General features: G+C 43.7%; 1 protein-coding gene across 1 annotated transcript in view; it reads right to left on the minus strand.

The window, feature by feature from the left end:
* The window catches only part of LOC120784049 (potassium channel subfamily T member 2), a 34,726-nt gene that overhangs the window by 12,364 nt on the left and 9,346 nt on the right, over positions 1-13,016 (minus strand). Inside the window, exons 2-13 of the mRNA XM_040117477.1 lie at positions 11,711-11,790; positions 10,792-10,894; positions 10,442-10,504; positions 9,518-9,566; positions 8,999-9,058; positions 8,184-8,258; positions 7,279-7,316; positions 6,366-6,546; positions 4,026-4,190; positions 3,292-3,428; positions 2,605-2,668; positions 1,461-1,569 (exon numbers count right to left, since the gene is read on the minus strand). Of these exons, the coding sequence (XP_039973411.1) occupies positions 1,461-1,569; positions 2,605-2,668; positions 3,292-3,428; positions 4,026-4,190; positions 6,366-6,546; positions 7,279-7,316; positions 8,184-8,258; positions 8,999-9,058; positions 9,518-9,566; positions 10,442-10,504; positions 10,792-10,894; positions 11,711-11,790 (1,124 nt within the window). The remainder of the gene's footprint in view (positions 1-1,460; positions 1,570-2,604; positions 2,669-3,291; positions 3,429-4,025; positions 4,191-6,365; positions 6,547-7,278; positions 7,317-8,183; positions 8,259-8,998; positions 9,059-9,517; positions 9,567-10,441; positions 10,505-10,791; positions 10,895-11,710; positions 11,791-13,016) is intronic.

Here is a 13,016-nt window from a genome sequence, read left to right on the forward strand (position 1 = left end):
AGTGAGTCGCTATCAACGCCATGCAGCCACAATGAGCCGAGCTCAGGAGGGCGACTGGCTATTGTCGTTCAAACATAAACTGGGGAGATAATCAATCTACACCCTGTAGCCAGTTCTGTTTGCTTACTCAAATGCCTCAGGGTTTCCGGCCCTGCTGCAGCATCATACCGACAGACCTTTTCTAATTAACATCAAGCGGTTATTAAGCGATTCTTGCGGATCAAATTAAATTTTGTATCTCCTGCTCGTTAATGCCTCCCACACTAGCACTTAGTGAGTATATTCCAAATGGTGTCAAAACATGGATTAGAGGGACAGTAAAGTCAGCTGATTATGAACTCTGCTTTGATCAAACTCCCGTGTTATGAGTGATTAATGGGGTACTTTTCAATTCACTACGGTTCTACAGGGAATTTCTTATTCAGCACTGAAAGGCTGTTGCGTCACCGCCCAACATGGTACGGGTGCATCCAACACTACGCAATTCACATATAATATAGATAGAATTATCATGGATGAACATGAATTTATCTCTCTAGCCTCCCTAATAACAAAGGCCTCCGTCTGGCAAGGGCAGTGAGCTGCTTAAACGGCACTGGAGAGGCAAAGCATGATTGCCTGTATGGACAGCTTGACTGCCAGGTTAGCGCAACGGCAGAACTCATTAGAAGAAGGGGAATTTCTTTTCCAAGGTAGCAAAGTAAAACGTTAATTATTGATTGAGACAGCTGGGATGAGGGTGGCAAGCCAGAATTGAGTTTGACATTCTCCAGGGCTGTAGGCAGATGGATGTGAGAGAGAGAGAGGAAAGAGTGAGAGAGAGTTTTTATTTCCTCTTCTTTCACTCGCAGATGATTGACTGGCGTCTTCTGTCAAGCAGGAGAAGAAGGGAAGCTCTCCAAAAGTCGATGTAAAAACTCACAGAAACCCTCAGAGGGCTCACAGCCAAGCCGAGCCAATCTGTCGAGCGCTTCTTCAGAGCTGGGAGGACAGAGAGGCCTGCTGCTGCTGCACAGGCACGCTGAGAGAAACGTCATTTTTAAGGCTAACAAATCAGCCGCAGAAACTCAGGTAGAAAACGGGACACAACAACTGATGACACACACCGGAAACAAAGTGCAGACAGGACAGCTCAGTTTCCCATGTCATCGCAATGCATTCCCTCCACAGCAAAATAACAATGCTTACTTACAGTGCTAGTGAGAACACAATTCCATTCCCAAACTGAGCAAAATCCCCTGTCAAATCGAGCCAGGAAGAAGTATTTTTAGTAGGCATCATCCCATTATTTTCTGCATCCTGACATGATCAAATAACAGCAGTTGCATCCAAACAACACACACACACACACACACACACACACACACACACACACACACACACACACACACACACACACACACACTTAGCTGACACCTCAGGTCACTGCCAGTGTATTTGACTTCACGCTCACTGCCTACCTGCAAATTTGACGTGGAACTTGTTCTCAGGCTTGAGAATTTGGACATATAGGGGGCAATTTGGAGCAAAGTCTTTCACTGCCCAGGCTCGGAGGATGGTCTGATGATCCTGAGAAAATTGGAGACGGAGCAGAGTGAGATGGATGAGGTGAACAGAAAACAAGGGGGAGAGAGAGAGGAAAAGTGTGACAGAGAGAGCAAGAGAGATAGAAACTCATCATTAGCAGCATCAGATTGTAGCTTCTCTCTAATAATCCTCTTAAACTGCTGACTGCACAGAGCAATTGAATTGGCCTTCGCAACATTTTAGAGTAATGCAATTCTGACATCTCTCTTCGGAGTAGTAGTCAAGGCTGCACAAAACACGTGGCCATGGAACTGAGTAAAACTGGCAGTGAAAATTCAGTTAAAAGAAAAACAAGGCCACGAATCCACAGCCATGCGAGTGGCCCTGTGGGGCTCAGGTAACACGCTGATGTTTAGCTATGTTTACTATAGTCACCATTTTAATTTAGTGTATTAGCATGCTAACATTTTGCTACATATCACTAAACACAAAGTACAGCTGAGATGATGGCAATATCAATATTTTTGTAGGTCTTTGGTCATAAACCAGACTGGTCAGACTGGTTCCGTACCCTGACACCTCTGCAATACCAGTGATTTGGTGGAATGAAGCCATGTCACTTGAGGTCACTTCCATACGTTATCACAAAAAGTTGTTTTGGTGTGTCCTGCTTAGAAAATTACAGGTAATTGTTAGCTTAATTTGTTTCTCTTCAGTTTTGAATCAATATCATGCATGTACTGCTGTATAACACCCCAACCATAAAGTCACTGCACGGCTTCCCGTGTTTTTCACACATTTTTGTAAAAAAAATAAAACAAGCACAAAAAAATCAGCCTGTGCAGCGAGCTAAACTCACTTGTATCAAATGCTGCTTTAATTCATTTTTATGAAGTGATGTTCTGAAAAAAGCAGTTCACTCCAGAAAAATATTAAAGGAAAACTAAAAGATTTTTTTTGGTAATTTGTTTTAAGAAAAACAACATATTAAGACTTATAACCAGGCCAGAAGACTTAATATGGATGTTTTGCAGTATGAAGAGCCATGGCGATACAGGAAAGCAGTGAGGCACGTACAGCAGCTATGCGGTCCACTTCAAACCGGTTACTGAGGATAAAGCAGGCCTCAGCATCGTCCATCCTGGAGGCAGTTAGTAGAGCATGTGGCAATGGGAGCAAGAGATAGAGATAAATAAAGGAAGACAGAGAGAGAGAGAATCGAGGAAGTGATGAGGAGAGAAGACACAGGAAGGAGGGTGTTGTCATGTTATTGAGGGAGAGGACAAAAGAGAAAAAAGCAGGACAATAGAACAACAAACGAACCAATGTGTCTTTCAAGCCTACGCCACTCATGGATGAGATAGTAGGAGGCGAGGAGACAGGGAGATTTAACAAAAAGGCTTTTGCTCCTTTTCTTCCCCTGTGACAAAGCTAGCCTAAGGTGCTGAGGCTGTATTATCAGAAAACACAGGGTAAACAATAAGCAATATGACTCGAACCTCTAATTGCAGCTGTTACTTCAAGACTGTAGGTGCCTAAGGTATTAATTATGAGCTCCAGCTATCACGTGTGAGGCCTTTCATTACAAGGTGTCTTAACTCAGGTCTTTTCTGTCTTTTCAGGGCTCATTTTGTGAAAATAACTCCTCTAATGGTTTCGTAGAGACAGACAGTATACATACTTAACTAAATACATGTATAAAGTCAAACGGAAGTCTCAGTGCTAGTTTCTTGATTACTGTTGTTTTTGGTCACAGGGACTTACTTGGCCCTCATCAGGTCTTGGTCTTTGAGGGCAGACCCCTGCAGGTAAATGACTCTCTGGGCCCACAGAGGGACATGAAGGACCCTCCTAACCTGGACATCCATCTCTGCTGGGCACAGGATCACCACATAGTAGTCCTACACGCACATACACACACAGAGTCGGTATTGTGGCTGAGGAAGTTTTGACCACAAGTGAGACATCAGCAAGTTTCGCATAAATAACGGATGACAACTTAATAGGCTGACTGGCCTCAAAATGCTGGCTAACTAACCTTAACCCATGCTGTGACAAGAATATTTGACAGAGCATGAAGGTTCATTCTTGACCTGAAAATACTAATTCTTGATCTCAAAATACACACACCAGCCCTCTACTGAGGAAAATGTAGTTTTGTCATGCTTGCAGGAGCCAAGTAGTGTCGTAAAATGTATGATTTAAATCAATTTTATCATGAATGAACACAGAATTTCCAGGTAAGCATACAGAACTGAATTGACAGTCCTCATCACTGAGTTTCTTAACTTTAACTGTTACCTGAGCTTAATTCTCCCTATAACCTTACACCCTAACCCTATACACCAGCCCCCTGAAGTGGTGAGGGCCAATCAAAACTCTGTTTTATCCTCTGTTTTAACCTCAGCTGCTTGGGGCTCCTGTAGAGGATTACAGACAAGAATCCACAAAGACCCCCCCAACGCCCTCTTGTCCCTCTTAAGACCAGTTGCAGAGACCTGTAGTCGAGGGTGAGCGAAAAATTCATTGAGGAAGTCCATGAGGAGGTCGATCTTGAGACAGCTGACGCACAACACCACGTGTTTCTCCGTCTGTGCCCTGTAGCGGCTGTAGTTCCCCCCAGACTTCTGCCGCTCCATCCACAGAAAGGCCAGCTGCTCGAACTGCATTCAGGACGACATCCATCACACAGATGGATTAAGTCAGATTTAATATACAGGGAGGAGCAAGGTGGTATATGAAAAGAAAACGATGCCTTGTACTGTGTAGTGTTTTCATTCAAACTAAATAACAGCCCTTTCTTTTTTTTTTTTTGTATTTACTTCTGCAAAAAGATACTGATCACTGTAGCTTACAGCAAACAATGTCCTGTAGCAACAAGCAGAGCTATTAAATACCAGACAGGTGACGAGCTGACCCTCTGCCCCCTGTAACGGAGGTCTTCTGCTCCTGAGCAGCAACGCTCTCAATGAACGGCTGATAATGCTTCTAATCATACACTTAAGCCACGTCAACGGAATTCAATACACACAGTTCATTTGTCTGCTGTTTTTCTCTGGGAAACAATTATCTTAGCGTCGAGATAATGTCAGCCCATTAAAGTTGGAAAACATCATCGGGCCATAAACATCCGTACGACAGCAGAGTTTTATTTAGCCATCATTAGTGTGTACATCCAGTTCTCAGTGGCACACCCTGTGGTAGACTCAGACCTCAATTGTAGTGTATTGTGATTTTTTTCAGGAAAATGTCTCCAAACAGGTGAAAATGAATTGAAAACAGGAAATTACCTAAAAAGCTGGCTTTTTTATCTTATTTTCAAATCAATATCCTTTTAGGGTTTTAAATGACACAAAATTACTTCAAGAGGTACATTTCCTGTAGTGCTATAGTGTGTTGTGGCCAATTACAGGAAAACCAATAGAGACAGCAATAGAAAAAGACTGAATTCTGATGTGCTCTGTGGCTCCCCTGTGCAGCTTGGAGAGCGGTCATGGCAGGACTCAGAGTCAGACAGACGAACACACTCACATATACACACACGCATATTCACAAGGTGGGGTTGGGGCAAAGGGGGGCCAGTTTCTAAATGCCAGAGGATTTTTATGGATGAAAGATGGGGAGATGGAGCGGGGAGGATGACATGGCATCCATGTTGGCTGTACACAGGTCGCCATCTCTTAATGAATCAACTCATGAAAGTTCAGCAAAAGTAACGTCACGTCATCATGTCTTTTGTTTGTGTGAAGGTTTTTGTCACCATCCGGTCAGAGCTGATGGGGACAAACAAAACAGTGAGAACGTGCGCAATAGCTGGTTGTTCAGTCGTGTGTAGGATGCAGCCCTACAGCTACTGCTTATGTGACATTGTCAAAAAAAAGAAAAGCTATCAAAGCCGCGTAGCGTCGCTACAAAAGAAATCCAATTTACAACAAGATAAGATTGGCTGTAAACCGAATCACCTGTGAATTGTTCATCATTAGTGTGTGTGATTTGCTGCCCAGAGAGACCCTCCTCTAACTGCAGGTACAGCGCACCCATGGAGGAAACTCTGCCTTTTAGCACTTTCACATCTTTTGGCAGACACACAGGTATGCCAGCTACCTCAGGGATAAAAGGCTTACACAAATATGAGGAACAACCATTAGGATACAGCTGAACTGTTACATTTGTCAAGGTGTTTCTGGCAGTCCCTGCACAAATAGCCTATGTGTGCGTGTAAACGGTTCCCATTAGTTCTCCGTCACGAGCTTCCCTCTGCGGAGCTGCTAAAGGACGGTAGGGAGATTTCGGGAATTGAGCGGGTAAGGACACTTGTCACTGGTCTCTGAATAAAAATAGTGTTGTAAATCTATGTTGGATACAATGAGTCATCACATTAATGTGCAAGGGGGGGAATTACAAGAATTATAAGTCTAAAGGAGAAAACTTTACTGTAATGAGCTTACCAAAGAAAACTAATGGGATTTTGTGGGCTGCAGAGACACCCCATCTGTTAATTTAGGAATGATTTTACGATTTTACCGATCACTTTGAAGGCATGCCTGTGCTTAATTTATCTGAGATTTTTCTACCTCCATATAAACTGGTGGACAGCTTGGCATGCCCCTGGGGGCTGCTTCAAAAGTTAAAGTGAAAAATCACTTAGGAGTCCGGTGGCCTTCAGGGATCCTCAACTCATCAAACAAATATAGTTTTTTGGATCACTTTTTAAAATTCTCTTTTAAAGCTTTCTGTTGTATAGTGATATCTTATTTGTTGCATTGCATTACACCCAAAATCTCTTTTATTATCTACTTTTCTGTATTTGTATTAAAGGTTATCACCATTTTTCTCACCTGGATAGGAAGCACGATGAGCGCCACAAAGATCATGATGACCACCAGGAGCTGCGAGGGCCAGATCTGAGGTGTGACATCTCCAAAGCCCACTGTTGAGAAGGTGACCACGCAGAAGTAGAGCGAGTCGAACAGGGTCAAGTTGTTGCCCGCTCGTTCGAGATGTTGAATACCGCAGATGCTGAAGGAGGTCGGCCGGGTGGGAAAGATGGAGAAAGTAAGAAAAGGAAGTAAGAATCACTGAGAAATAGACTCCACACGCTGGGTGAAGTATAGGTGCCTTGTGGGGGCCATTATACGTGGGGAGCTGCCTTTCACGCTTGTGCATATGCAGTGCATTCAGAAAGTATTCAGACCCCTTCACTTTTTTCATACTTTGTTATGTTGCTGACTTATGCTAAATTTAAAAAAAAAAAAAAAAAGTGTTTTTTTTTAGGCCAAACTGAGCAATCGGGGGAAGAAGGCCTTGGTAAGAGAGGTGACCAAGGACCCGATGGTCACTCTGGCTGAGCTCCAGAGATCCTGTGTGGAGATGGGAGAAACTTCCAGACAGACCAATTGTCAACCAATTGTCTGGTTTCCTCCAGATATGAGGCTTAGAATTGAGGCCACACAGTTAAATTTTGGTTTCATCAGACCAGAGAATCTCGTTTCACGTAGTCTAAGAGTCCTTTAGGTGTTTTTTGCAAACTTTCACTGAGGAGAAACTTCTGTCTGGCCACTCTGCCATAACGCCCAGATTGGTGCAGTGCTGCAGTGATGGTCGTCCTTCTGGAAGTTTCTCCCATCTCCACACAGGATCTCTGGATCTCAGCCAGAGTGACTATCAGATTCTTGGTCACCTCTCTTACCTAGGGCCTTCTGCCCCAACTGTTTAGGGCCAGCGCTAAAAAGAGTCCTGTTTGTCTCAAACCATTTAAGAATTATGGAGGCCACTATGCCTTTGGGAACCTTCAATGCAGCAGAAATTGCAGCTAAGGGTCTGAATACTTATGTCAAAGTGATATTTCAATATTTCCTTTTTAATAAATTTGCAAAAATTTCTAAAATTATGTTTTCGCTTTGTAATAATGGGTGATTGAGTAAGGGTGTGTGTGTGTGTATATATATATATATATATATATATATTTTATTTTATTTATTTTTTTTTTGACATAAGGCTGCAGCATAAAATAATGTGAAAAAATTGAGGGGGTCTAAATACTTGCCGAATGCACTGTATGTGTGACTTCGCATGTGTGGAGATGGGGGTGAATGCATGCTTGAACGCCTTTGTGGGACATTGTCTGTTTGTATATACTGGCGTGCAAGCGCAAGCTGTGCATATTATCGTAGATGAGTCAACAGGCAAATGTCAACCCTGGAAGGGTCAGGGAGCTTAATTCATGCTGTGTGTATGATCTTCTGGATTAGGGCAGGCTTTCACACCAGAAATGCAGCTAGCGACACATCCTCCACTGTACTGAGGCAATCACCAGTTGTCATTTCAGAGCACTATCTCACTCTCACAGTTGCCAATTACCTTTCTGCTCTCTGTCTTTCTCTCATTTTTATTCTCCGTTTTTTTTTCTGCATCTATCACGCTACTGCTTATCCATCTCATCCTCCTTCTCCTTCCCTCACCATGTCCACAGCCGTGACGCCTTTCATTTCCTGTCTAACCTCCATGTAATGTCTCTCTCTTCCCTATTTTTCTTTTTTTTTTTTTTTTACATTGTATACAGCACAGGAATGTGGTGAGTGACACCCAAAAACAAATGGCTGCCTGAGAGACTCCCCGTGCTGTCAGTGCTCAGTAACGCATATCCTTCCACTCACAGTGATCATGAAGGGAACAGCGCTGATCATCTCCAGAATGAAGGGGACACGTAATACTTGCTCCCAAACGTTGCCCTGGAAACATAAACCACGCACAGGGGTCAGGAAACTCTATTGTCATGGTGACCTTAGGGGATTACCACATAACAGGCGCAGTTGCAGAGAGAGGAAGGGGACAAATTGATCAGCTTTTGCACCATTAAATAGATCAGGATGTACAGCGTAAGGGTTATACAACTGCATTGTCCCCTTTGAGAGAAGAAAGGAGCATTACTCAGTTTCCACTAAGCTTTGCCGTTCAATTAAGGTGTCAGCCGTGGCTGTTTTTATGTGTCTGCCGCCTGCTTATGGCTGACCTGAACCTGGCTAGTGTAGGTGGACAGGCACGGGGTATGTCCACAGGAATCAGTCAGCTCTAAATGCTAAGGCCTCTAGCCTCCAGAGTAATCTGCAGAGAGACCCCTTCATAGGCTTATAGTGTCAAGTACATCAAAGGCAAAGCAACCCGTTGATGGATCGGCCCACCCACTGCAGCAACACAGGGGCCTCCCCTAATTTCTTTCTGATGTATCAATAACAGGGCGGTGCTTAGGAAGCCCCAAGGCCCACTGAGGTGCTTTCCCAATGCAAGAGCAAAGGAGCAGCATCAAGGGAGGAAAGAAAACTTCAGTTAAGTAAAGAGAACACGCAGAGGAGTGCAAAGTTAACAAACAACCCCCTCAGGCATTTCACACGCATGCACGCCCCCACACATGCCACTCATGTAGATTCACAAAGGGCTTCAGACCGGCCGCTGGGGGCCATGAGAAACTCACCTTGTAGCTTAGATACACGAGCAACATAGTTTCTGAAAAGCTGATGAAAGCTACAAGCACCTGCAAAAAGACAGAGAGGGGGAGATTAAGGGAGAAATGTAGAGAGACGCAGACACTGAGGGAGAGCAGAGAGGAGTCGAGATAGTCAGAGAGAGACCAGAGCAGAGAGAAATTAGGAGTCGCAGAGATGGAAGAGGAGAGCGTGGGAGGTATCAGTAGGCGTGCTGATGATTGAGCTTCAGAGGGAACAGTCTTAAGTGAAGCAAGAGACAGTCCGTTGTCTGATTGGGTACATATATGTGTGAGTAATTATACTTTAAGTCTAAATACATGCCAAGTACAATGAAGGGATTTCATGTATTCAAGCCCTGAAATATTGTGGTGTGAATTAATTGCCCGTAAACCAATAAAAGGCATGCAGCAATCTTGCCGCGCACCTTTGTGTGCATTCATGTATGCAGAAATGTGTACAAACAGACTGAGGCCGTGTTTACACAGGAGTGTTCTGATCTATCTGACCTGTAGTGCCCACAGCGGTAGAGGTCTATCCACCCAGATGATCAGTTTCCTACAGAGCGGAAGAAAAGGAGAGAATTGAGAGGAGAGAGGTGTGGCAAAGAAAGACAGAAATTAGACAGCCAGCGCTAAAATAGACAAGATATTAAAATTCTTTTCTGACCAACACAAGGACACTCAACAGGGACCATGAAAACAACTCACAATACTGCATTAAATTTAATTATCCTGTTTACAACCGAACAGCATTGGAGTGCACAGATGCCAACATGCTCATATTGTAAGAGAAAAGTAATATTCACACAGTCAAATGGAAATTTACAGCCTCATTGTGTGAGAAAGGATTTTTTTTTTTCCTTCTTATTTTTTCTAAAGACACCCTGGGGCTTATCATGGCTGCTTGGCTACTAGCCTGCCTGTGCTTTGATTTGCTCCTAAGAGTCTGCTGCCTGGAGCGGGAGGCTGCCCATCCCTTTCCTGAGCTCAGTCTGTCAGGCTCCTTATTCATTTGGAGCCAGAGCTTAGCCAGTGTCACCAGCCACCAATCAGATCAATAGGTCCCTGAGCAGGAGACATGGCATAGCCTGAAGTCTATGTACACTTCCTGGTTTCTCTCTCTCTCTCAGCTGTTGTATATTACATACTTAATCTCCACTAGATCGCTGTTGATTAGGCTGCAGAGGCACTACATACGTATTATGTTGACAGCTAATCCATACAGTTGGATTGTGATGAATGTGGATCTGTAATGCTCAATATCAGCATTGTGAATTACATCAGTTACGCGAAGTTGCATTGATTGTCTTATACAACATTTCCGACCGGTGGGCTGCTGTTGGAGATGCCAGTCCTCCAGGGTGTGCGGTTTTCATTGTTCTTCTCTGCAGGCCAAAGCCATCACTCCTAATTAGAAACTCACGTGCTTACCAGTCAAACTCACTCCAGGGACGGGATGATGTGTTTTGTTTGGTGCAGTTTACGCCGCTCATGCTGCAGGGGAAAAGAAAAAATACAAAAATGTAGAGAGGAACTTCCTGTCTAGCTCCTCTCACCAAAACTGGACTGACCCTCTGCTCAGTCCAAATATCAATTTCCTTTCCTGATTGCATCTCTCTCTTCTCCCACCATAATCTCACAACCAACCGTTTTACGGGATACTCTATACACACTGTGATCTCATCTATTGACCCGGTGGACTTGTTCCTGCTATCGGGCCTTCACACTCACAGAGACTCTCTTTCACCTCATAAAGCCCCTGTTATCACCATTCCTCTCACCAGTCCTGTCTTTCCTCTTGTGGGTTGTCCAATAGGACTCTGACAATGTAGAGGAGGCAGCTCAGCACTTTCAGAGAAAAGTTAAACATTCGCACCCGCAGACCTGCAATGCAAAGAGAGGATATCCAGTCAAGATTTAAAATGTTTTTTAATATTCTTCAAATGTTCAAAACTGCGACATTGAATAAAAATAGTTTAATTCTCTGTGCACCTAAGTCACGAAAAAAAAAGGTATTAGAAGACACGACACAAATATTAAAAAACACAGAGTAGCTCTGGGGAACTGATGGCAGCTCATAAACCATTTATCACCACTACCAAAAAGTCAGTGTTCTCCAAAACACGACTCATCACATCTTTTTGCTGCCATGCTTGACTTACAATGGTTGGCTTAATTTAGCAGAAGTGTATACAATACTTTATCTTGTCTGCTGAAAGTTAATCTTGTATACAGTATGTTATTTAAGCAGTGATTTTCACTTAAATAAAAACGGCTTTAATTATCTGTAATCTGTAATTAAGAACTAAAGAAACCTGACATATAACCTCTTTTTACTTCAAGTCAAGGTTTTATGAACAACTATTTTAATGACTTTAATTACGCAGGAAAAAATATATATAAAGGTGTGACATTTCTGTAAGTGAGTCCAAATATAATCTGACACAGACACAGAGACATAAAGCAGTCACAAAGAGTGGACAGGTTGAACAACTGATGATGAAATGCAGAGCAAGAGTGACAGCACATCACACACTAAAATGAAACACATCTCTTCAATCAAGAATAAGAGAAACTCAAGTTGAAAAAAACCCAAACAAAAACATAAAAAAAACAAAAAAAAAAACAAAACAGCAGACGGAGCGTTCACCCAAATAATTACAGACAGAGAAAGCGTGATCCCAAACACGGGCAACTCACTGGATCTTTGGTTTTTGATGAAGAACAGCTTGAGGCGCTCCTTGAAAGTGTTCTCATTCACATAGAACTCTACCTGCACCCTAAGAGAGGGATGGAGAGATGGGCAGAGACAGTAAGCGAGAGCTGGAGAAAACAAGAGGACAAGAGAAAAAAAAGAGGAAAGTGAGCAGGGGGCGCTGCAGGTGATTGAAGAGATACAATACTTCTTTTATGGAAGTCAAGGGACAGCAGAGAGAAAACAAGTGCAGGGCTGGGAGATAAAAGAATAGAATAAAGGTGATGAGGAAAAAGTGTACAATTGAGCATATTGGAGATACAAAGGGCGATAATGTTTATTTGAACACTTAAAAGTATGGAATAAGACACTGTGGCTGGCTGCATTAAAGACTAATGGGTTTTGGAGGAAATTGTGTTCCTGCTTGTCCGCCTGCCCATAGGCCAGGACAGCTGCAGTCAGTCTCGTTATCTCCACTGATTAAATATAGAGCAACAAATTACTTCCCTCTGATGTTTCTGCTGAACATGGGAGGCCATAATTACTGCTCTTTCTCCCTTTCCATTCTAGCACCATCCTCTTAGAGGGACGCGCAGGCAGACCAAAAATACACACCTGCAAACAGGTCAACAGGATCATTAGACCAATCACACGCCTATCTGACGTGGACGCTCACGAACAGACATGACGGAAATGACAAAGGGACACTCTTCAGACAGCTCTTACATGTGTAGAGACACATAACCAGAAAGACTGCGGGTGATTGTATTTCCTGTCGGACCACCTCGGGGGAGAGTTCTCAGTAGCTCTCCTTTCATCCTATGGAGGGAAGAGTGGATGAGTCAGGTTTAGGATGAAAAACGCCATGTCTGGCTCGCTGGTGGTCTCCTCACGAAACACAGACAGATGAAAGAGAGGCAGAGTAACTGCAATGCAATCTCCTGTCTGCAGGAAGAGGACGAGGTGGCAGCGCGTGGGGGGGGCTTCCAGGGTGCCAGAGTGATGCCATCACCCCATATGTTCAGACCAAAACGCACCACATTCCCAGCAACATTTGGAGGTGGGGGGTTCATTTCCCCCCACCTCATTCATTTCCTCAGTGTTGCTATGGCAACACAGGATTCGTTGTCTTTACCTCCCTCTCACATGAGCAGATGTGAGCAAACACAAGTACAGCAAGTGTGTTCAGCCATCTGAGCCAATAGCCCTGCTCCAACTTGTTGACGGCTTCCTTCGCTCTGAGCAGCCTGCTGACAATGATGACAGAAAATAGAAGAAGCTGCAGATATGCACAGCTCCCCACCCAAGGAT

Source organism: Xiphias gladius, chromosome 3 (genome assembly GCF_016859285.1).
Source record: "Xiphias gladius isolate SHS-SW01 ecotype Sanya breed wild chromosome 3, ASM1685928v1, whole genome shotgun sequence".
Lineage (NCBI taxonomy): Eukaryota > Metazoa > Chordata > Actinopteri > Istiophoriformes > Xiphiidae > Xiphias > Xiphias gladius.